A 23,676-nucleotide genomic window follows, 5' to 3' on the forward strand; every position below is an offset into this window, starting at 1 on the left:
TCAGTTTTTAGTTGAGCCCCTGCGCAGTGCAGTCGAGAGTGCCTCATCCCCACCTCTCCAGCCAAATGACCCCTTGCTGTCTCTCTGTCTCTCTCGCTGCTTCGATAACGCACCAAACCAAACCATACAATGCCGCTTGCTTAACACTGACCAGCCCTCCCTTCCAGTAACACTGTGGAGATTTCAGTACAGATGTGTTACTTGACATGCACCTTTTGAAACCCCAGGAGCTATGCCCTTGTTGGACTGCCTCATCTCCACCTCTCTGACCACTGTCTCTCTGGCTGCCTCCATAACACACCAAACCAAACCACACCATGCTGCATAGTTCTGAGGCGGCTTGTAAGACAGACCAGCCCCAAGGTGGAGATTTACAGACAGATGTGTTAGTTGACATGCAAGACAATGAGAAAAAGTATTTTTCTCTTCAAAATTCTTGGCAGGAAAACACCTTTTAAAAACTTTTTCTTCATGTGTCCAACCGACCACTGTCTCTCTCTCTCTGGCTGACTGTCACCACACCACACCACACCACTCGTTTCTCAGGTGCATCCACACCCACCAGCCACTCTAAAGACACTGTGTGGAGATTTCTGAAATATTACACGAAGGCAATGAGACAAAATATTTTTCTTCATAATTCATGGTATGTATACACCTTTTAAAACCTTTTCCCTCTCCAAACTGCCCACTCTCTCCCTCCATCAATAACACACACCACACCACACCACTCACTTCTCACAGGCCTCTTTTAACACTGACCAGCCCCTAAGGTGGAGATTTCAGGACAGATTGTGTTCCTTTTTGACTTGCAAGCTACAACGATGAGATCAAACAGTTTCTCTTTAAAAACAAAATCCTTTAAAATCCTGGTAGGAATACACAGGCCAACACCTTTTAAAAACTTTTTGGGGAAAACAAAGTCCTGTCACCTGTCCAACAGACCACTCTCTGTCTCTGGCTGACCAAACCACATCAAGCCTCTCTTGCTCAGATAGGTGTTTCTGAAATATCGCACGACAACAATATGGCAAAAGATTTTCTCTTCGATATTCTTGGTAGGATTACACCATTTAAAACCTCTTTGGAAAAAAAAGAAAGAAAATAAAACCAAAATCCTTTGTCCGACGAACTGCTCTCTTTGGCTTCCTCCACATTGCACCAACAAAAATCCTTCTGTTTACTGTAAGCGGCCATCTTGGCAATGCCTCACGACAGCTTTTTTCTCTACATTTTTCAACTGCACATGAGCAGTGTTTGCTTGCGAGATCATTGGATAAATTACAGCGCAGCTCATTATGGCTCTTTTTTGGTGGAAAGGTGGAAGATGTCCAAGCACATGCCATATTGGCATTACAAATTGCCCCCTGTTCATTTCTATGGACGTTTTCTTAAGTGTTTCGTCTCATGTGTCGTCTCTGTCAGATTCCTCTAAAGGCTCTTTTCCACTGCCGGTTTTCTGGTAGGCCTACAGCTCGACAGTGCGACTTGGCCGCCACTTTTTGCGTTTCGATTGGGCACGACACAGCTCAATTGAGAAGCAAAAAGTGGCGGTCGAGTCGCGCTGTCTTGCTGTAGGCCTACCAGAAAACCGGCAGCGGAAAAGAGCCTCTTAGTTTTAACACTGACCAGCCACTCCAGCAATACTGGAGATTTCAATTAAAATGTGTGGTGGTACTACTGGAAATAGACGACAAAAAGATGAAATTAAATACACCTTTTAGAACTATTTTGAAAAACAAAGTCTACTTTACCGCTCAAACCATCTCCGACTACTCTCCCTCTGGCTGCCTCTATAACAGGAGTGTTTTGAAGCTTGCGCATCCAAACAGGACCTGAGAGCAGGACAACCAAATGACCAGATGAAGAAAAGGAAAAAGTCTGCTTGCAAACCAGGATTTCTTTGCTCCCACTTTATTATTCAAGGGTGCTCACTGGAAATGTTACTTAAAAAAATAAAAAGTGCAAGCAACAAAATCCTGGTTTGAAGCAGACTTTTTCCCTTTTTCTTCATCTGCCTCTAGAACACACCAAACAATCATCATCATCATCATCACCGGTCACTTGAAACGAGTATGACTGTCCTCTCAGTAGGGTTTTCTATTTGTGGATCTTCAGGTGACTGTGGAGACCAATCCGTGATCCACATATCTTGGTGCAGTTTGGGCATGGGAAAGTAGAGGCGGTGGGTATTGCTGCAGCCTTTTCCATGTGATCCTTTCGGCGTTGTCGCTTTGCTTGTATGGCATGGAGGAGTTCGTTTTCATGGTGTGCTGCACCCTCAAAATCATAAGACCAAACCACACCACACCACTCAATCGTTCCTCACCGGTCTCTTTTAACACTGAGTAGCCGCTCCAACAGCACATGGAGAATTCAATACGAATGTGTTACTTGATGTGTCGACAACAATCAGACAAAACATTTTTCTCTTCAAAATTCTTGGTAGGAATAAAACACACACACACACCTTTTAAAACCTTTTGGGTTTTTTTTGGGGGGGAGGAACAAAAGATTCTTCTTGGCAAATTTCTTTTGCATCAAGGCTGACCTAACCAATGACTGACTAACGGATAGATCGACCCAAACCCAACGTTAAGAGAAAACCTGCGCTTTATTTAGTCAAGTCCCAGAACTTCAGGCGAGGGGCCCATAGCAGACAATGATGAAAAGTAGAATTTACGATCATCACTCAGTCCATAGCCTTGACTGTCTGCAGCCAAAATGGCATCAACTACCGAGGACGAGATCAAAACAACCAACTACACACGCACGCACGCACGCACACACACACACCATGGTGACATCTAAATGCTACAATGGTCTTCCTGTGAAGAGAATTTCACACGCTTAATTGGTAACGTGTTAAATGGGTGTGTGGATGACATTAATAGCACTACAAAAACAATCTGAAGCAGCATGAGGCGTTGTTACTGCTTCTAAACATCACTATGGTACGGGTCACAGAAAGGTTGTACGGTTTGGGAATTTGTAAACAAATTAAGAGATGTGGAAATGCAATGGTGTTGCTCGGAGCCTGTGTTGCCGTTTCATCGCTGCCCCCAAGTGGAGAGAAAAGTGTACTACTGATAGAACACTGAACATCACCCCCTCCAAATCAATGACATGGGTAAATTATACATTTTCTGAAGCCTTAGGATGATGCCAGTTTTGTAGTGTTTGGATTCTGTTTCTCTGATACTCCCTGTTGCCACAGGATTAAAAGACAAAAGCTGACTTTGGCGGAAATGGCAGGAAAATGCGTTTGATTTAAGGTTTTAAGAGCTCCAGGGTTGGCTGTATTTATCCAAAATGTTCATAAATGAAAGCCAAGGCAGTCTCCCATTTAAAACGATACCAAATATACCACCATAGAATATCCCCATATGTTCAATATAGATGATCATCTATGGCAGTGCTCTGTTGATTTGTTTTCCCTTTTCTTTTTCATAATTTTCTCAACTTTAGTTTACATTATGTGTAACAATTCAAAACAGCTACTCATGTCAAATTGCCATCATACATCATTGGAAAGCTTCCAGAAAAGGTATAGTAGCCTTCTTTGGTAACTTTTTAGTTTCCCTATTTAAAGGCCCTATCCAGCTGATCCTGCAGCATGTGGAAGGATGAAAACAGTAAACAAAAAGGCATAAGAAAAGGGTTTAGTTGTTCAGTTTCTTACTATAGTAAACACGTTCTGGATGAATAAGAATCTTCACAAAGTGAATTCCAAAAGGAGAAACTCCACATCATGCATGCAATTCATGAAAAAAAGATTTCAATTTAATGAACAATGATTTTTACAGTTTCCAGTGGTGCGTTGAGATTTCAAGACAAGTTCATTCGAAACACATTCTACACATCTTGTTTGTCTGCTCAGAAAAAAACATCAACTAATTCCCTGACAGAGAATAACTATGTGGGCCAGAAATAGCCCACTAACAGCAACAGGTACAACTCCAACCATACAACACTTTGAGTTTGTAAAATACCTATTCAAATCATTGTACGAACCAAAATCAATTATATTAGTCAATCACATAGTGCAGGAACGTGCTTAAGTGAAACCACCTTAAAATTGGGCAACCTGAGTTCACACAAGATTTGGTTAAGAACATGTTTGTTGACAAGAGACTACAACGAAATCAAGGTTTACAGCATGTCGAAAACACTGGGAAGGACCACTGATCTTTCATGATGGACCAATGAAAAAGATTCGACATCACAAGAAATTCAGATAGTATAAAAGATGCTGCTTTACAGTTTACAGTTTCACATCACTGGTATCGGACACATATTACCTGGTTGGGCCATACCTAAGTATGAGTGTAGTGTAACATTAAGGTCCTTGATCCAAATGATTTGTGAACAATTGTTTACAGTGGAATATCAAAAAGGGCACTTGTTATTTTGACCCTATGCTTTAAACCTTTTTTAAATAAACATTTGATATGCAGCACGACACAAGGCACCCAGCGCAGGAAAAAGACAAGTCACTGGCAGTGTTTTTGCACATTAGATTACTTCCTGCGTCTCCAAACTGTTGAACCTGGGAAGTACTGTACAGATCGCATAAGTGCACCTTAAAGCGACACTGCACCATTTGTGGCAACATGCTCATTTCACACGTCTCGAGTTAAATACGTTTTACATTTCTGTAGGAGGGAGGAGTCATTGAACCAGTTTGGATCAACTAGGCGTTTGGTCCGACTCAATAATCCTTCCTTCCCTGGAGCTACGAGTAAGGCCCTCGGCACATCGGCTCCGACAGCACTGCGGAGCACTTTTGCTTCCGACACAATTCCGACCCCCGCACACAATTTTACCCCAACAGAGCATGCATAGTCAATGGGCGGCTCCGACAAAATAGAACTTGTCTCTAATCGCTTGCCGACATCCGCGAATGTGCGAGAACATCGGCGCCGGTGTGCGCTGTTGTATTGACAACAATGGAATCGAACTTTGGCAGAGCAGTGCTCAGCACTGTCAGAGCCGATGTGCGGAGGCTTTTATATTGCCATACTCAGAGAACGGCACGACGAGAAATACAAAACTCAGTCGTTTAACTTGAGGGGATGTGGACAATTGGCTATATCCAAAAATGGTGGAGTGTTGCTTCAAACCATGACTAGGTAGGTAACAGTGTGGCAGTCAACGGCAGTACATTAGAGGTAGAAGTGAGCAGTGTGTGTGTGTGCGTAGTTCATCGTGTTTCCTTTCAGCTTTCATCTCATCAGCTGTCCTTTTAAAAATGTTGTTCCTTCCCATGAATAAAATAATCCAATGTATTCCCAAGTGGTCCATGGCTTGTGTCTTCACGAGCACCAAAGGCTTTTTTTCTCACGTCTGCTGACGTCCGTATGGAGTCATCAGGCAGGTAGAGAGGGGATGTGCGTGTAGGTGAGCAAGTGTGTGTGTGTGTGTGTGCGCGCGCGCGCGTGTGTGTAGCGGTCACCCGCCGCGTGTGTGACTGTGGCGACACATCAGGTGTGTGTGTGTTTTCATCGTCACTGTCAGTGATGCATCACACAGGCCAGAGGGAGGGAGTCTGGGGACGGGGGTAGTTGAGGACAGCGGGTGGCGTATTGTGTGCATGTGCATGCGTGCGTGTGTGTTTTCATCGTCACTGTCAGTGATGCATCACACAGGCCAGAGGGAGGGAGTCTGGGGGACAGTAGTAGTAGTAGTAGTAGTAGTAGGGGTAGTAGTTGAGGACAGAGGGTGGTGCCACATTGGGTACTTCTCAAAGTGAAGTGTCCTAGCCTTTCTAGGACGACGAACGCCCATTTCTCCAAGGTGTATCCAACTATTAATTACACTTAGAACTAGTTATTGGATACTCTTTGGTGGAATCCACAAAAAAATGGGTGTTGCTCCTCCTAGCAAGGCTAGAGCACTTCACTTTGAGAAATACCCCTTGAGTGCGCGCGTGCGTGCGTGTATGCGTGTGCGTGTGTGTCCCATGAGGCTGTTTAGTCATTGTGTGTGTGTGTGCTGCCTCATACAGGTTGTGGGGTGAGGAGAGGAGGTGAGCTGCTCTGTGCGGCGGCTGCTTGCCTCTGCTCCTTCTTCAGGTTGAGGATGTGCTCCTGGAGGTGCCTCACCCAGTCCTCCTGCACCGACAGCGGCCCGCGGAACTCACGCTCACAGAACCTGGACAGAAAACAAATGACATCTTTATTCACATTATTGACCACAGGTTTTGTTTGCAAAGCATGCTGCCCTACAAAGGCGAAGTGCAGTAAGTACATATTCACGCTCACAGAACATTACAAATAAATTACATCTTATTTCACTTTTTTTGCCCACAGGGTTTCTTTGCAAAGCATACAACACTTGAACACAACATTCAGTAAATACATTTTCTTTTAAAAGGAAGTGGGTGCTGTGGTGCAGTGTGCTAAGCTCCCTACAGTGCATATGGGCTTGCATGCCCATGGGGACTCCGGTTCGAATCCAGGCAGGGTCGTTTCCCAATGCTGATCCATCTCTCTCCCAAACGACTGGCAGTTAACCCATTGGCGCCTAAGCCAGTTTTTAAAAAAGGTACGCAATGCCTGAGGGTTTTTTGAGATAAGAAAAATTGGTTGAAAACTCCCATGGAAAATTCAATATATCTCAGCCTCTGGAACACTTAGGGACATGGGACAAATTGCATTCAAAAGGTAAAATCCTCTGCTGTCACGGGATTATGCTCATTCAGCATTAACACTAACACATGTTCCTTAAAAAAAAATCCTATCTCATAATCAAATTATTGAAAAAAGTTTCATGTGCTTTCAGGATCATGCTTGATGCTGCTATTTATTATAGGCCATTACCATCGCTACTGTTACAATAGCCGACTATGACCAAATCATAATATTCATCATCATAATTATCAGGCAGTCATTTCTGCCATAAATCGGGGGACATTTGTCTGATACAGCCACTTGCTGAAGGACATGCTTCCTCAGATATTGGCACCTTCGCCAATTGCCCCAAGTGTCGGAGTGAACTTTTGGTAACGTCGGGGACGAAATCTAGCTGACTGCTAGACTATTTGGAAGCCACTCGCCTACCTCTTCATGTGGCCGCGGCAAATCACACTCCTGCTCTCTATCTAAAGGGTCTTCAATCATATTTCCTTTCCTCGATTGAAATCTCTTCATTACCTTTCAGCCGAACATCACATTCACCACAGCCTTTTTTTTTTTTTACCAGTGTGTGAAATGACTAAACAACCCACGTCTGCAGAAGCGAGCATGGTTGATTTCGTTTGACATTTTTTTCGACGAATTAATTTTTTTTTGGCCACATGATCTTTAAAAAAATCGAGAAGGCCCACCTCTTGTGTATTTGAACAAAACATTGTAGCATTGTATCTCCCATGCGTCTTGAAAATATTGACAAATCAATAATGTTGCGTTTTGCAACAACCGGCGTCAGGGCCAATGCTACGTAATGCAAAAAACGGCGTCAATGGGTTAAAGCCCAAAAAGGGCAAAAAAATATATTTAAATAAAGGAAAAGGTAATATCATTAGCAAAAAAATGTACAAATGTTACATCACTCACAGGGTACCCACACCTTTTTCAAGCACTTTTCAAGCACCTTCAAGCACCAAATTATCAGTTTTCCAGCACCTTTAATAGGACGCAGGAAGGGGTGTGGGGGTCCTTCCCCAGAACATTTTGTGTTTTTAAGATAAAATTTCCTGCATTCTAATCAATTTTAGGGTGTCGAATGGCAAATCCCATCTGACATCTCACTCCCTCAGATTTTTGATGTACCTGAACAATTTATTTCTATTATTTGGCTTACTGAGTTTGACTTGACACAAATTTCAAGCATTTTCAAGCACTTCACCAAACATTCAAGCATTTTCACAACCTTGAAAACACTTAATTGAAATTCAAGCATTTTCAAGGAATTCAAGCACCAGTGGGAACCCTGCACTCAAATACAAAAAAGGTATTATCGGGAGACCTTTGGGTTTGTACATACCTGCATTTGAGGCAGTAGACCTTCCCGACCTGTTTGACCAGTGGGGATTCAGGCGGTCTGGGGACCAGGGAGGGGATGTTGCCTGAGCGGGAGGGCTTTGACTTCTCCTCCTGGGCCTTGTTTTCCGCCGCGGTCTTTGTACTGCGACGATCACCACCTGGGGCAAAAACACAAATTTTAGTTATTAGGTCTTGTGGTGTGTTTTTTTATTTTTTTAATTACATAATGTGTCTAAGGAACAGTCCACTCTTTTTTGATTTTCACATATTTGTAGTATTTCCAAGCATTATTCATGAATGTGCATATAATTTTCTTCTCAGTGTTTTCAGTACTTAGATTTATTAGCATCAGAATTATTAGCATAGCTTAGCATAATCAGTGGAAGTAAATGGGAGAGTTAGCATCAACCACAAGTGATCACAGGACGGGATTATTAAATAGCCATTTTGCACTCTGGGGAATTTTACATTTAATTTCTTGAAATGAAGTGGACTGTTCCTTTAACATCGGACACAAAAAGATGTGTGGAGTGGAGTAGATGCTTTAAACGAAAGAGCAGAGTGGGTGTTTCTCTTTAACCTTCATGAAAAAAGTCAAGGTGGCTCTGAAATTCTTCTACCTGACATTATTAAAGTTTACTAGATGGGAAGAATGAATACATCTGGCATTTGCCCGTCTGGCTCACAGGCCTGCCATGCACTTTTGTGGAGCAGGGACTACTTGTCCAGAAAATCCACACCCAGTTCCATCATCAGTGAAGGAAGTGACAGCCTCTGTCACTTAGCGTTAGCAACCCAGAAACGAAAAATTCTCTGCGAACCATGACAACAACGTGGACATCAGCAGGTTCATTTAGGTAATACATAGTCATGTGCAGAAAAGTTGGTTCGCAGGTAAGCACTTCAGTTTGCACCACCATTAGGGTTGCCACCCGTCCCTTGAAATACAGAATTGTCCCTTATTTGGAAGTCCCTTACTTTTTCCTAATTTATCCTTAAAGTTCCTTATTTTCATGAGTAGCTAAGGCTGAAACGGGACACAATTTGGTTAACATGCAGGAAATTGCATCTAAAACTTACATTTTTTTCTGGGGGGAGGTTCCCCAGACCCCCAAGGCAAACAAGTGTCCCTCATTTTCATTTCTCTGAAAGGTGGCAACTCTAACCACCCTTCCTCTGGTGGGTCTGAAAACAGTTTGAGTACCCCTGGTCCTCCTGCCTCACCTCTGAGTGATCGCGTGTGCTCTGCTGCCCCCTGGCTGTTCTTGTCTCCTTTACTGCCTGAGGAGCGCGAGGAGGATGAGGAGGACCCTGCAGACCTGGAGGAGGAGGAGGTGGTGAAGGAGGAGGTCTTCTGGAGACTCGCTTCCGAGTCGCTGGCCGTCGCCTCAGAGTCACTCCGATTCACCGAGCTCTTCTGCCGATGGAAACAGACCAAAGCAAGCGATCAGGGTATCAGCTGAAAGTAGCACATAATGATTGTCTCAGGATTCTCCTAAGGAAACCAAGGAGTGCCAGAGCAAGTGAGCCATCATGCACATTAGGTCTAACTACTTTCATGGCAGTGTTGAGAAATGTCACCTGTAAGTTAATGAACAGACTAGACCGCTGTACAAAACGAGCTTGCACAGTTAGCAGACCCTAGTCGTAGCTCTGTAAGGTACACGTCTAAAATCTGGGAACACTGGTATGAGCGCCTTCACTAGCTTCCATTTTTAACAATAAAATGTCTACAATATGCATGTGTGCTGTATTCTCTTTTTTATTGATGTATGCATTGTGATGTCTATAGATAGAGTGTCCTGCCCTCCACACGTTACGTCTTTTACATATGAAAGGACGGAGTAGCTGATCCGCTAGCTTGGCTTCAAAATGTACTAGTTTTGAAAGTAAAATAATCGGTTACCTAATTCTAAAAGTCCAAATAGATTTGTCCAAAACAGAAAACACCCAAGAGCAATACTATGCAATACTTTTTATAAACTTCTCATTGTAGTATTTTGTGGACACTGCAGGCAGTGAAACTGCATAGCATGCAAATGCCAACAGTCCATATGGTTTGTTTACAGAGGACCATTGTTGCTGATGACTGACGCAGACTGAATAAACATCTTTTACCGCTCTCAGATGACTACAATTTCCTGTTTTGCTGAGCACCACCAGTAGCATAGTGACTAGGTCACCACATCCTGACATGACCACTGCGGTTATGTACCTTTGCATTCAGTTGATGAGGTGAAGACTATAGGCTCTTTTCAACATACAACCTGGCTATGCCATACCGTGTCGAGCGGAGTGGGGCGGTCAAACCGTCCGTTCTAAAAAAAGGTTGAGAACCACTGATCTAGATCAGTGGTTCCCAACCTATGGGTCGCGACCCAACCTATGGGTCACCAAAGATCCACGGGGGGTCGCGAAGCCATCTTGATTTTAAGGGGTTTCATTTTAATACCATATGTATGTTGAAAAAATGACGAATGCATAGAAGCAACAAAATTGCATTAAACATTTATTCTGTTTTTGAACAAAGACGATTTGAGGAATAAAATGATAACTAAACTAAGTTTTTGCCGGAAACAGAGCGTATCACGTGACTCCCTTTCATGCGTGTGCTGGGTCACCAAAGCTTACAATGGTAAAAATATGGGTCCCTGAAGAAAAAGGTTGGGAACCACTGATCTAGATGATGAGGTGAAGAGTAATGAACGAAATGACATTAAGCAAGTGGTCATGTAATCGCCTGGCAGAGTAGAGGTCACATTTCAACAAGTCTCCAAAAACACTCAATACAATTACTTTCATGAGTTTTCCAGGCCTGGAATATGTCCCCGATAAATCAAATTCAAATGAATCAATAAATATTCCATTGCTTTTCCAGGCTTTGAGCATGTGGGAATCTTGATTCAACTCGACGTCTGACATGGGTATGACTATTTCATGTATAATGATGTTTCCAGCCACATTAGACCTGTGCGATCAATCTCCTAGCCATGTAATGTTACTGTGTGTCTGAGTGAGTGTGAGAGTGAGAGAGAGCTGCATAGAGGGCCTAAAGCATAGTTTTGTCTGTTTCAGATTGGTATTCATCATGTTGTACTGTGTAAACTTTAGACAGTACAACAAAAACACCAATCTGAAAATTTGGGACAAAACTATGCTGGCCCTCAACCCTTTTTGAACAAACGCCCCCTTGACCTCATCATAAGCCTCCCAACGCCCCTTCATTATCATAGGCCTGCCAATGCCCCCCTTAGCATTGAAAATTAAAATAGACTAATGCCCCCCAATGGTAACTAAGCCCCACCCCAACTCAGTTGAATCCTTCTCAACGCCCCCCCTAGGGCTCCCCAATGCCCCCTGGGGGGCTGTAGCGCCCCCGTTGAGAAACATTTGTCTAAAGATTCCACCCTTTGAACCACTAATTGCCTATTTAACTTGTTTGGGCTTTACTTGTAGTCGTATGGACTGTTAAAGGTAATTTCTGGGGGTCCTGCTGAGATGCAACGTCTCCCTCTGTTGTCCTCGTGGGGACTTGTGCTTGCAGACGACTCATGCTTAATGAATTGACTTGAGCGCAGGCAGGTCTACCATTATGTTTCTCAATCTGGCAACACTGTCTGCAACCCCCCCCCCCCCCCCCCCAAGCAAAATGGTTACGAAAATACCAATAAATAGGCCTTAGTAAAGTTTATTGAACGTATATAGCCTACCTTTGACGTTCTCTAAATATTAGTGAATAAATTAAGTAATATATTGTGAATGCGAAGTGAATGTGTTGACTTAATGGCAAAGCAGAAAAGTATTAAAACAGAAAAACCTTCTGACTCCCCCCCCCCCCCTCCAATACCTCCACGCCCCACTAGGGGGGCTTCTGCCCCACTTTGTGAAACACTCACACATGTAGCACATCATGTGCATGTGTATCATATTGCTTGAGTGTGTGTGTGTGTGTGTGTGTGTGTGTGTGTGTGTGTATTTGTGTTTGCATGAGTGTGTGTGCATACTGTATGTCTGTCTGTCTGTGTGTCTATGCATGTCTGTGTGTGTGGTGTGTCTGTGTATGTGTCTATGTGTGTGCTTGTGCCTCCATCTCCTTACCCTCCGGCTGACTTGCGGCAGGTCTCCCCTCATGTAGCGCTTGTGGAGCTCGGCCACCTTGGCGGGGTGCCGCTGCATCCAGGTGGAGAGGGTCTCGATGGGGGACACGTTGGCCGGCCACTCCACCCCCTGCTGCCGCAGGTGGGCCCGCGCGTGGCTCGCCAGCGCCTTGCGGTTCTCAAAGTCAAAGCCGCACAGCTCGCACGTGTACTCGAAGGCTGGGAAAAGGGGGAAAGGGAAAAGGAAGGAAGAGGAAGAGGAAGGGAGAGGGGGAGCGAGAGAGAGAGACAGAGAGAGAGAGAGAGAGCGAGAGAGCGAGAGAGAGAGAGAGAGCGAGAGAGAGAGAGAGAGAGAGAGAGAGAGAGAAGAGAGAGGAGAGGGAGAGAGAGAGAGAGAGAGAGAGAGAGAGAGAGAGAGAGAGAGAGAGAGAGAGAGAGAGAGAGAGAGAAAGTTGACACTACTGCATTTTTATCCTTCATATCTTGAGCTACTCATTCTTGGCTGTTCCCGCACCTAATCTTGAACCGCCTGGAGTGCTCACGTCGCAAGCCTGAGTGTTACGGAAGCACAAAGTTGGTTTGCGATACAAACCGAAAAACACTTTCTCTGTGCAAAACGTGACGTCAACGTGGAGGTCAGCAGGTTGATCAGGATTAAATGGTCACATACGGATACAGAAAAATTCAGAGCCCGGTATGTGGGTAGTTCGCAAGTAAGCAATGTAATTCCCAAAGTAACTGGTGCCAAAACAGGCACTTGCACCATTCTGGCCTGAAAAAAGTATGTGTATGAGAGAAATGTCGTGGATAATACTAATAGTCATATAAACGAAGGCCATTTCATTTGGATTTGGTGCCTGAAAACAAGGTTTTTCCATCGTTCGTTCAGGATGCTAAACATGCAGGAAGGCATCAACTTAACGCCTTTAGCACACACAAAAAGGTGTACAGTTTCTGTTACAGAACCTGCACAGCGAGTACTGCCGCTACGCTTTCCCTGAGGGTCTAGACGGAGCCTCGATTTGAGTAACTGACAGAGTACTGCAGCGAAACGCAAAACTTTACGGCATGCTTGATCAGTTTAGGAACTGGTACCCGACGTGTATATGATGTGTATGCTGGGAAGGGTGGCCCAAAGGCCCCCAAAAACATACAAAAAAAACACCTTCAAGATCACAAATTGCTGTTGGGACATCCTACCATCGGAGGATGCCTTCCCCCCCGCTGCGGGGGGCTGGGGTGGCGTGAAGGTGACTGGGGAGGCGCTCTGCCGCCGGACCGGGCTGACCGGCTCGGGCTTGTCGTCCGGGGAGCGTGCCGTGCCCTCTCGCTCCATCAGCTGGTGCAGGGTGTCGATGGGCGAGGCCTGGGCGGGCCACCGCACCCCCAGCTGCCGCAGGTGGGCACGGGCGTGGCACGAGAGGGCTTTGCGGCTGTCGAACATCTCCTGGCAGTAGGTGCACTCTACGGGCTGGTTGGGGTCCACGGGCTCAGTCTTGGGAACTGTTGGGGTGGGGGAGGAGAGGCAAGTATGCAATGAATTTGATGTCCGACGTTACACATCCAAAACAAGATTGCCACTGTAACAAACTAAGACATGACAAAATGAATGAGATGGCAGCCAAGTAGCCGATAAACAAGACAAGAATGGTACAGTACCATTTAAAAAAAAACAAAAAAAAACGACAGAAGTTTCTTTTTAGGTCAGGTATAAAAATATAAAGACTAAATCAACAAAGACGTACTTTTCAAAGGTGACCGAGAGGCAGCACCAGACTCGGTCCTGAGAGTCGCATATGGGGCCGCGATCACCTCACTCACGTCCACCTCCATGGGCTCGTCCTTGGGCTTGGTCACCAGGCGCATGCCCTTACGCGCCTTCTGCGGAACCGCAGCAGCAGAGGTGGAGGCTCTGGCAGTGTGTGTCTTGAGGGGGCTTGGCACCTTAGAGGAGTAGAGTAGAGTAGAGCAGAGTAGAGTCACTGTATTGATCCTGAAGGAAATTACAGTAGGATACAATACAAATACATGCCTGTCCAACACTTAAGATTTGTTATCGTGTTATCGTTTACCATGATACTGTATGTCTAAGTTCAGAAGATGACTGCCTCATGGCTTCCTACATGAAAATAAATCAGACTGGCTAAATACACCTTAAGAGCAATAGATGCACCAGGGAAAACAACAAATTAACTGGTGACACAGAAATGATTTTTTAAAGCATTGGTACGGTTGGCTGGTGCCAATGTCAAGCCCTGATACACAAATACACATTGCACGCACTTCAAAAGAAAGAAGTTTGCCGCACACATTCTTGACTTTTTCTATGCTCGTTTATTCAGAGCGAACAACGCGTTTCACATCTGTGCGTCATCAGGTTCGCTCAGGCATTTGAAATATTGAACACTCCTGCGTTAACCAGCACCTAGAAGCGGTGCATGGATCTTTTGAACTGTTGAAAATACACATTGCACGCACCTTGAGCGAGCCGACAGAGTGCGGGGGGATCTTGAGAGGGCTGCTGCTGCTGCTGCTGTTGCGAGGGGAGGCCTGGGGGGTGCCTGGCAGCTTCAGGATGCTGGTGACCCCACGCTGGGCCATGACCTAGGGGGTGGGACCAGCCAATAAGGAGCTCTCGTCAACCAAGGTGGATTTAACACAACACCACCGCAACTTATACCACACATACACAGCAAGTTACTAAGTCTTCTTTGTGGAATAACACTCAAAAGCAGGGGGTTTTGTTAAATAAATTAAATATTGCTAAAAAATATGTACACATTGCTACTTTAAGTGGAGGTTACACAGCCTAGGACACATGTGCATGGGCATCCCAAGATAATATGCAAGAGGAACTATCAATTGAGCATGTTTTAGTGAAATTTAGTGTACACATAATGTGCTTTCAGACCGACTGAACTGTGTCCAGCACCAGTACCATTCTAGTCAGCCTGAAAAGACAGTAGTAGTATCAAAAAGAGCAGAGCAGAGTATGATGATTCAAGCCCATGTGATATCATGTGAACGCCCCTTTAGGAGGCCTGCAGTTAGGACACCTTTGGGAGGTTTAGGTTGAGAAAAAATGAGAGTTCCCTTGGTCCCGTAGATGGCGGTAGCGCACATCTAATGCAAGCCGCCACCAAGTGCCACAGAAAGAGAAACAAAGAAGGCGGAGGGGACAACGCCCCCTAAGGAGACCAAACTTGAGCACAATCCGTCCTTTGCATTGGGTGGGCAGGGTTTGAATGATCTTACTCTACCAAGAAAATCATTGGTAGGAGTGCGCTGTGGCGCAGCGCGCTAAGCCCCCCACATTTGGGCTTACATTGCCCACGGGGACACCGTTTCGAATCCGGCCGGGGTCATTTCCCAGCCCTGCCCCATCTTTCTCTCCCAATCGTTTCCCATCTACTCTCACGCTGTCCTATAGAATGCAATAATAAAGGCCAAAAAGCCCCCCCCCAAAAAAAGAAGAAACGAAAAACGTTGGTAGTAGCATACCCGTCGCAGGGTGGCCATGGGTGAGCCCATGACGGTCCACTCGGTGATGCCCAGCTGGCGCAGGTGGCCGCGGGCGTGACTGGACAGACTCTGGGCGCGCACGAACAGCTCACCGCAAAACTCGCACACAACGCTCCCCCCCGGGGTGGAGTCTGTCAAGCGAAAGTTGGCTTTAACCTCAATTTATTCACATGTACTAATGTAGACAAAACAAGGAGTTGGAATGACGCTTCTCACCGCCAAAGACGGGACAAGCTGTATGATACAAGACATGACAATGTGTGGCAATTTAGACAATATGGTCATATCTAGGCATAACAAGGTAGAGTAGAGTACTTGTATAATCCCGAGGGAAATTAAGGTGTGTGACAGCTAGGGATGCACCGATACTACTTAAAAAAAAAAAAACGATTCAAGTACGAGTACATTAAAGCGATGGTTCGGAGTAGAATCACCCTAATGCCATTTGAACCGTGACACCCATCCACCTTTACACCCGAAGTGTTTTCTGCCGCAGGCTTACATCAACAGAGTTGCCGTGTTATTCGATGTTTATTCCGGATAGCTTGACTCAAGCGCATATGGATCCTGGGCACCGTCTCCAAACTTTCCCCACAAAAATAACATGTCATGACACCAAACTTCTACAGTATAACAAATGTGGTTTGTACTCACAAAAAGATGAATTTGAAACTTTGTACATAGTCCAGGAGTTTATTAGTAACAACACACGAGACGATTAGCTTTTCTGCTGCTAAACATCCGTCGACGTCACTTCCGTCGACGCCAGTTCCTCGTCCGTATATTCGGGTTCGAATAAATATGGATTTCCTTCAAAATCGCGAGAGTCATCCTCACGTTCCATGCTGGCAGTGTATTCTTCCATTCTTGTGTATTTTAATGGCAGCAAAAAATGGTCCAGTCCTTAGCTATCTGGCTATGTGTCGGCAATCGCTTCCGGCAATATTATGCCATGCTGTGGACAGTCCCAGCTGGAGGAAGTGACGTCGACGGATGTTTAGCAGCAGAAGGTGGATGGGTGTCACGGTTCAAATGGCATTAGGGTGATTCTACTCCGAACCATCGCTTTAATGTGTGTATTTGCTGATACCAAGTACCGATACCGATACCTTTTGCCACCAAAATACAATGAAAATAAATGCATGACCTTGTTTTTTCCACCAGTGATATTTTTATCCATTTCCATGTAGATTTAAGATGTTAGTAAATGTATGAGGTGGCACTTTTTTCACCATGCTGCTTTCAAGTCCACAGAACGTGACGAGATTTTGCATTGTTTCGTTTCAGTATCGGTGCATGGTATCGGCAAGTGCTTGACGAGTACGAGTACGAGTATACTGAGCAGTATCGGTGCCCATACCGATACCAGTATCGGTGCATCCCTACTGACACCTTACATAGATACATGGATACAAGACATACTGTAGATAGAAGACATACACAAAGACCTGATACACATTATTGCACTTTGCAGTAAACATATAGCAAAAATCTGAGCATAGCAAAATGCCTTACATCAGTGAACATACACCCACCCACACTCTCTCTTTTACTCATACACACACAAAAACATACGTACACTCAGACCTTCAGTACTAACTATATATTATTGCACATTGCTGTACTAAATATATGTTTATTGCAGTCAGCCTTCCATCAGCACACACACACGTACATGCAACTTTTATGTGGATCCAAGAGACAAGCAACAGGGTACAAGATCCAAATATTTTGGAAAAGGTATTTGACATGTTGATAGATCTTAGGGGCTACACACGTTTACATATAATACCAGTCCTCTTATTGTTGAAGTATTTTTTAAAAAAATGGATAAACAAAACATCTATGTCTCCATATCTGCATACTACCAATAATGACTGAAACAGAGCAAAACTGCCACAATTTTTGCTCCTCTTTTTTGCATTCCTCCCAACTGCAGTCATCTAACTACATTCTTGTGCACATGGCCTAAGCTTCCAAAGATCAATACTACTAGTCTGCAATCATACCCCAACTGGTAAATATGTTCCAATAATACGTTCCACACACACACACACGCACACACACACAAGTGCAGTGAAAGTGATTGTCCTGGATAAACAGTGTGGTAATAGAGAAATTTCAGCTTCACTAAAAGGCTGTATTAGTTCACATGCCTATTTTTTTCAATACGGACAAAAACAAGAAAACTTTAAAAACAAAAAAACAAAAAACTCACCACCACTTCTTGAGTAATTATCAAGAATCTTCAAATCTGAGGCTTTGAACCGCTTGACCCCCGAAGAATACGCTGCCGTCTTGACCGAGGGGGAGGTTGGAGCAGGGCGTTTGGCTGAGATGGCCGTGGCAGACTCCTCCTCCTTGACTTTGACGGCAGGAGCGTTGGCTAGGGACTTGATGCCTCGGCTAGCCATGAACGTGTGAAGAGTGTCGATAGGGGCGCCCTTGGCCTCGGCAGACTCGATCCCGAAACTGCGGAGGTGGGCACGGGCGTGACTGGACAGGCCCTTGCGCGCCTCGAACCAGGCGCCGCACAGCTCGCACACGTGGACGTTGTCGCGGCTAGAGGGGTCCCCCGTCGCTATGAGGAGATGGAAGGCCAAAGGTTAGAATGAAACAAAATCTACTAAAAACTAATAAGAAGACTGCAAGGTCGAAATGTCATCGCATGCCAAAAAAGTAAACAAACAGCAGAAACAAACATCAAAAAATGAAAAATCTAAGGAGCTTGCAATTTTTCCACCGAAATAATAATAAATAAATAAAAATGAAAAAAGCTATATTCGAGGTGGTCAAGGTGGTAGGGGTTTGTTGCCAACATGTGTTCCTTGACAATAAACTGCTGAGGGAAAGCCTGCATATTTTTTGCAGATGCAGAGTGTATTTAAAGCTAACAGCACTTCTGCCTGTGTGGCCTCTCAAGTCTTATTAGTGGACACACTACAAAACAGTCTGGGTCAAGCTACTATGGTACATATGTATGACTAACGACTTCGTACCCAGGTTAAGAGGGCCGTCTGAGTCCTGAGCCCCGATAGCCTTCTTCCTAAGTTTATAAATTACGATTATGCTGTTTTTAAGTTATTATCAAGTTTTCTTTGCCTTTTTTTGAGATTTGGAAACATTGCATCTTGTGTGTTATTTTAACCATTTCAGATTTTCTGAAAATAAATGATCCGAATTTCCTTTCGGAATGCAGAGGAAGTCTTGTCAGCAGCGGAATGAAACAACAATGTTTGTTTTACACATACCTGTCCATAACAAAATCAGAAAAACTGACAAATTTGAGGCGGTTTCTCAATTTTTGCCAGAGCTGTATATGACTAACGACTTCGTACCCAGGTTTAGAGGGCCGTCTGAGTCCTGAGCACCTCCACCAGCCTTCTCCCGTGTCGGCCGCGGTTGCTTGACCCCCAGGGGCGAGAGAGCGAAGGCCGAGGATGACGAGGAGGACGGCGAGATGGCGATCTTCTTCACCACTCCGGCGGACAGCGGCGACAGGGTCAGCTGCCGAGAGGCGGTGGCCATGGAGGCAGTGGCAGAGGGGACTGCCCCGGCGGTGGGGGTGGGGGGTTTTCGGTTGAAGTGGGCGGAGAAGAGGCTGTACTTCTTGCGCACCTGGTTGGAGGCCTTCATGTTCAGTGTGCCCTGTGCCTGGCCATTCCTCTTGAAACCTTGGTACGCAATAGGTCCTTTTAATAAAGAAACAAAACAGAAACAAATAACATGTACGGCATCGTTTCCAGCAGAAGATTTGTTAGTCAAGAAGGGTGGGCGGTGGGCACACAAGTAGCATGACCATCATGATACTTAAGATATAATATGAAACCCTGAGATAAATCATTTATACATTCTTGGAAAAGCAGAGAAATCCCATCTTTGCAATCTATTAAAGGGGCTGAATAAAAGTGCTCCAAGGTTGCAATAACTATGAAATGCTGGGGGAGAACCTCGGCTCCAACTCTGTCCCTGTGTCTCAATCCACACACTTGAGCCAAAGAAGGTGAATCTAACAAGAAGCGTCATTTTGTTTCTTTTCCGGTATCCACTTTATGTCAGGTGAACGCCCCTTTAGGAGATCTTTGGTTAGGAGACCTTCGGAGTCCTAAGGTTGAGAATCAATGAAGTCCCCTTAGTGCTGTAGATGGCGGTAACGCACGTTTTGCGCAAACACCTCAAAAAGAGAAGAAGTAGGGGACAACGCCCCCTTAGGAGACCTAACTTGAGCACATGCTTTTGCATTGAGTGGGTGTGTTTTGCGATATCTTGGTCTGATTCAGTATTTTTGCTTAAGCACTTCGGGCACTATGTTTCAGTACATAGGGCGCTCACGTCGAAAGTTTTGGTTGAGTCAGTGCACTGAAAGCGCCCGGATGACCCCCTAACAATGGCGGAAAACGCAGCGCTTGAATGGACACTGCACGCACTAAACGGCTGCCATATTGACAATGAAACAAAGGAGAAGTAATCTTGCTGAGACACCAACCTTTTCATGCCAAGCCAAGTATTGTACGTGATACAGTAGATGCCCTTTGGGGTGAAGGGAACGTAAATACAAGCACGAGACGCTGTGCAATGTAAACAGCCAACCGATATTTTGGCGAACTATGGCTATGCTCAGCCATCACTTCCAGCAAGTGCATAGTGCTCAAACTTTCCCAGGACACTGTGCACGGAAGACTGTGAATACTATGCACTAACCGTCAGTGCACTGACACAAATGCGTGGAATGAGACATAGGGAGTATCTTTGATGACAATCAGGCAAGTATCCTAACCTCCCGGCTTGTCATTCTGCTTTTTGGCCCGAGGCGGTGGTCTGGGCAGAGCACCATCCCGCTCCTCAATCAGCCGGTACAGCAGCTCGATGGGCGCCCCGCTACTGTCCGACACCGACACGCCCAGCTGCCGCAGGTGGCAGCGCGCGTGACTGGACAGGCCACGTCGCGTCTCAAAGACGAGGCCGCACAGCTCGCACTTGTGGTCCATACCTAACACACACAGAGAGAGAGAGAGAGAGAGAGAGAGAGAGAGAGAGAGAGAGAGAGAGAGAGAGAGAGAGAGAGAGAGAGAGAGAGAGAGAGAGAGAGAGAGAGAGAACAGGTGGTGATGGATGGGCAAAATCGATTCATTAGTTTACAATCCAGTGTCACACATATTCCAAATGACTTGGCATTACCCGTCCAATTCAGCCATGTGATTACCGAGACTGAATGATCTCCTCGTTGGATCGAAAAGGTAAAACAGGGTAATTTAGAAAATGTGGCCCTAGATTAGCGGTCTCCAAATGGCGGCCCGGGCATAGCAAAACATTTGATCAACCTTGAGGTTAGAACAAATAAAAACGTGTGTGCAATAGTGGCCATACAGTTGGTGATTTATTTGACCCCCAGACTCATTTGTGCAACATAACTTGGCCCTTAGGGAAAGAAATTGGAGACTACTGTAACTAGTTGAAAATAATGAATCCATTTTGCCCATCAGTGGATTTTGAGCTTAAAGACTCTCATCCAAAACGCGCTGGTTTATGTAATAACATTTGTACAAGATCAGAATAACTAAAGGGATATAATCGTGCTCAAAATGACATCCCATACTGAGATGGCATGGCATACTTACCGTCTTCACTTGGTGGTGCGGGTCCTGGAGCTCTAAAAACATTCGGGATCCTCTGGTCCTGTGCAGGTGGTTTCTCTACAATGAAAGAACAACATTCACAATCACAACCATCACACAACACAATTCATATCCATTGCAGACAGTCATGGCAGTTACACATAATAACAAAAGTACTTGTTTTATCACAGAGGTTGACATTTACTTCTGTGGAAGAATTTGCCGTGTTTCGCCTTCAACGCTGGGTTGTCTGAATGGGTCGACGTTACGCCCAGGTAGAGCTCTGGATACGGGTGAGCAGACGTCGGTTTCTTGTCGGCAAAATGGACGGAACACACAAAAGACCTTTGAGGCGCGTCTTTCAAATGCATAGCTCTCAACCACATATATCTCTCCATAACATCGGTCGGAAGTACATGAAAGTCGTAGCAAGGAGGGCAGGAGCATTCCGCCTTGATGCTGGGGCGATGCTCGAAGCACACCCGACCCAACCAGGACCTCAGAGCTTGCCCATTGTTTCTACAACCTCGGACGATGCAAGTAATGGAGCTTTCGTACGCCATTGCCACCAAGAAAGGGCAACACTAATATGAAATCGCAATGTATGTAGACAGAAACTCAAACCAAAACACTCAAAACAAAAACAAATCCGTAATATCCCATCACGTCGGAAAAATGCATACAACGTGGTGAAATTTCAAGCGCCAAAGCTGCAGGAAGTTTATTCTCTCCCAAACGGAAGTTTTGAAAAACGTATGTATGAGCAAGCCCAGCTAACCAATGATTGGATGTTGACTCTCGTCCCATTTACATCCTACTGGCTGTGTAGGTGCAGGCAGACAAAAACATTGTGCGGTTAACGATAGATATGTTCAACCGCTGTATTTATATTAATAAAGAAAGCATAATGACAGCAAATAGGTCTCGCAGTAGTGTCAACAACAAAGCAATTCGCGGGCGCCGCCATCTTGCCGAAACGCCGGTGGTAGTGCAAGCGGCGGAGCCCAAACGGTACGAGGCGTTTGCGATTTAGAATAGAAGAAATCATCCCTGCATTGTTGATATAGGCGTTCGAATCAAGGAACCATCAAGTTGAAAACCATTCCAAATTAGTTTTCATGTGATGAACTGTGAAATAAACAAACCACAGCGCGAGGTTGCGTTCTGAATGTGTGTAACCCTCATGAAAAGTGCACGTCGAATCCAATTAAAATATTATTAACAAACGGCCTGACGTGTAACAATGTTGTAGAAGGTAGCAGTATAAACAAAAATATAACATTACCTGTGCCTTCTGTCCTTGGTGTCTGAACTTACGCGTGCAATGAGAGCAATTGTCTTGGACTATGAACGAGAAAGGCATAACCAGCCATGTTTTTCTTTGTTTGCATGCTTGCACGAATGATATCAGACATTATATGCCGATGACAGAGTCACTGTGTGTTGCTAGGAATAGCTACACACTGCGGTATTAATTAGTTTTCAAAGTGATCACATTCGAGTGGTTTACATTTACATGAAATTGTTGTACCAATTGACCTTTGACCTCCTTGACATTAGTTGAAAATGCCTTTGTCATATCTGGTATGTTGGCCCTATGCTTTGAAAATCTTTACTCACAACACAGGTTGACGCAGATATTTAGATTGTGACCATAATGACAAACAATTGTAAAGAGAAAGACATTAAATACACCGGTAATTTGATAGATTTCTAGTTCTGAAGGCCAGGGGTGTGGTGGAGAACCAGTCGTGGGTTGGCTGGAGGCAGGCCTTTCTCTTCCTGCTCCCGGGATGTCTGCCTCTGAGTATGAAGCAATGTAAGTATAATGGGATATGCTAGCCTGGACTCATCCATACCTCCTGTGACATTGCACAGCTTGCAATATGAACTTTGTTGTTTTGATAATCAGGATAAACTGAGGTGTCCGACGTATTGATGGATAGGCCAAACTGGGATGTGGCCCAGCGGCTCCCAGCTTTCAAGACAGCTTGCCAGGCCCAGGACAAAGTCATCTGAGAGGGCCCCCATCCAATACAATGTACCTTGAGCCGTCTCTATCCCAGAGCCCAAGGTAGCTAGGGTGACCCCCAGGTAGCATAGTCCCTAGGCCTTTATTATAAATGTGCTTTGGTCCAACACAGGATTTCTTGTGGACAATCCTTTTTACTTTCTTCGCTCCTACATTTGTCCATTTGCAAATCTTGTTGGGTTTTTTTTGGTGGGGGGGTGTCTTTTCAAGCATGAGGATGAGTCATATCAGTAACATTTTGTCCTGATCATGACACTGTTGTTTTGAAATGTTTCAATTACAGTTTATATCAACCTAAGTTACCAGTCTCTATGTTGTCATGATGCCAACACTGAACGCATTTTCACAGCGATTTTATTTGTCATACATGTTTAAAAAAAAAAAAAAGAAAGAAAGAATGAAAAAGCACATTATATCTAATGAGT

At 44.9% G+C, this 23,676-nt stretch overlaps 1 protein-coding gene across 2 annotated transcripts; it reads right to left on the minus strand.

Moving 5' to 3' along the window:
* Positions 1-5,952: 5,952 nt before the first annotated feature.
* Positions 5,953-23,674, minus strand: wiza (WIZ zinc finger a). 2 transcript variants are annotated; one of them, XM_063202174.1, is made up of 13 exons: positions 22,505-23,674; positions 21,223-21,297; positions 20,382-20,594; positions 18,943-19,296; positions 17,823-18,185; positions 15,584-15,735; positions 14,561-14,686; positions 13,828-14,026; positions 13,283-13,585; positions 12,084-12,301; positions 9,210-9,402; positions 7,987-8,143; positions 5,953-6,153 (listed from the first exon to the last, which is right to left on the minus strand). In XM_063202174.1, exons 3-13 carry the CDS (start codon positions 20,590-20,592, stop codon positions 6,000-6,002), a joined length of 2,430 nt encoding a protein of 809 aa, XP_063058244.1. In that variant the 5' UTR covers positions 20,593-20,594; positions 21,223-21,297; positions 22,505-23,674; the 3' UTR covers positions 5,953-5,999. The 2 variants fall into 2 exon arrangements, with proteins under 2 accessions (XP_063058244.1, XP_063058237.1); XM_063202167.1 differs by lacking the exon at positions 22,505-23,674 and adding an exon at positions 21,425-22,487.
* Between the last annotated feature and the right edge of the window lie 2 nt (positions 23,675-23,676).

Source organism: Engraulis encrasicolus, chromosome 1 (genome assembly GCF_034702125.1).
Source record: "Engraulis encrasicolus isolate BLACKSEA-1 chromosome 1, IST_EnEncr_1.0, whole genome shotgun sequence".
Classification (NCBI taxonomy): Eukaryota; Metazoa; Chordata; class Actinopteri; order Clupeiformes; family Engraulidae; genus Engraulis; species Engraulis encrasicolus.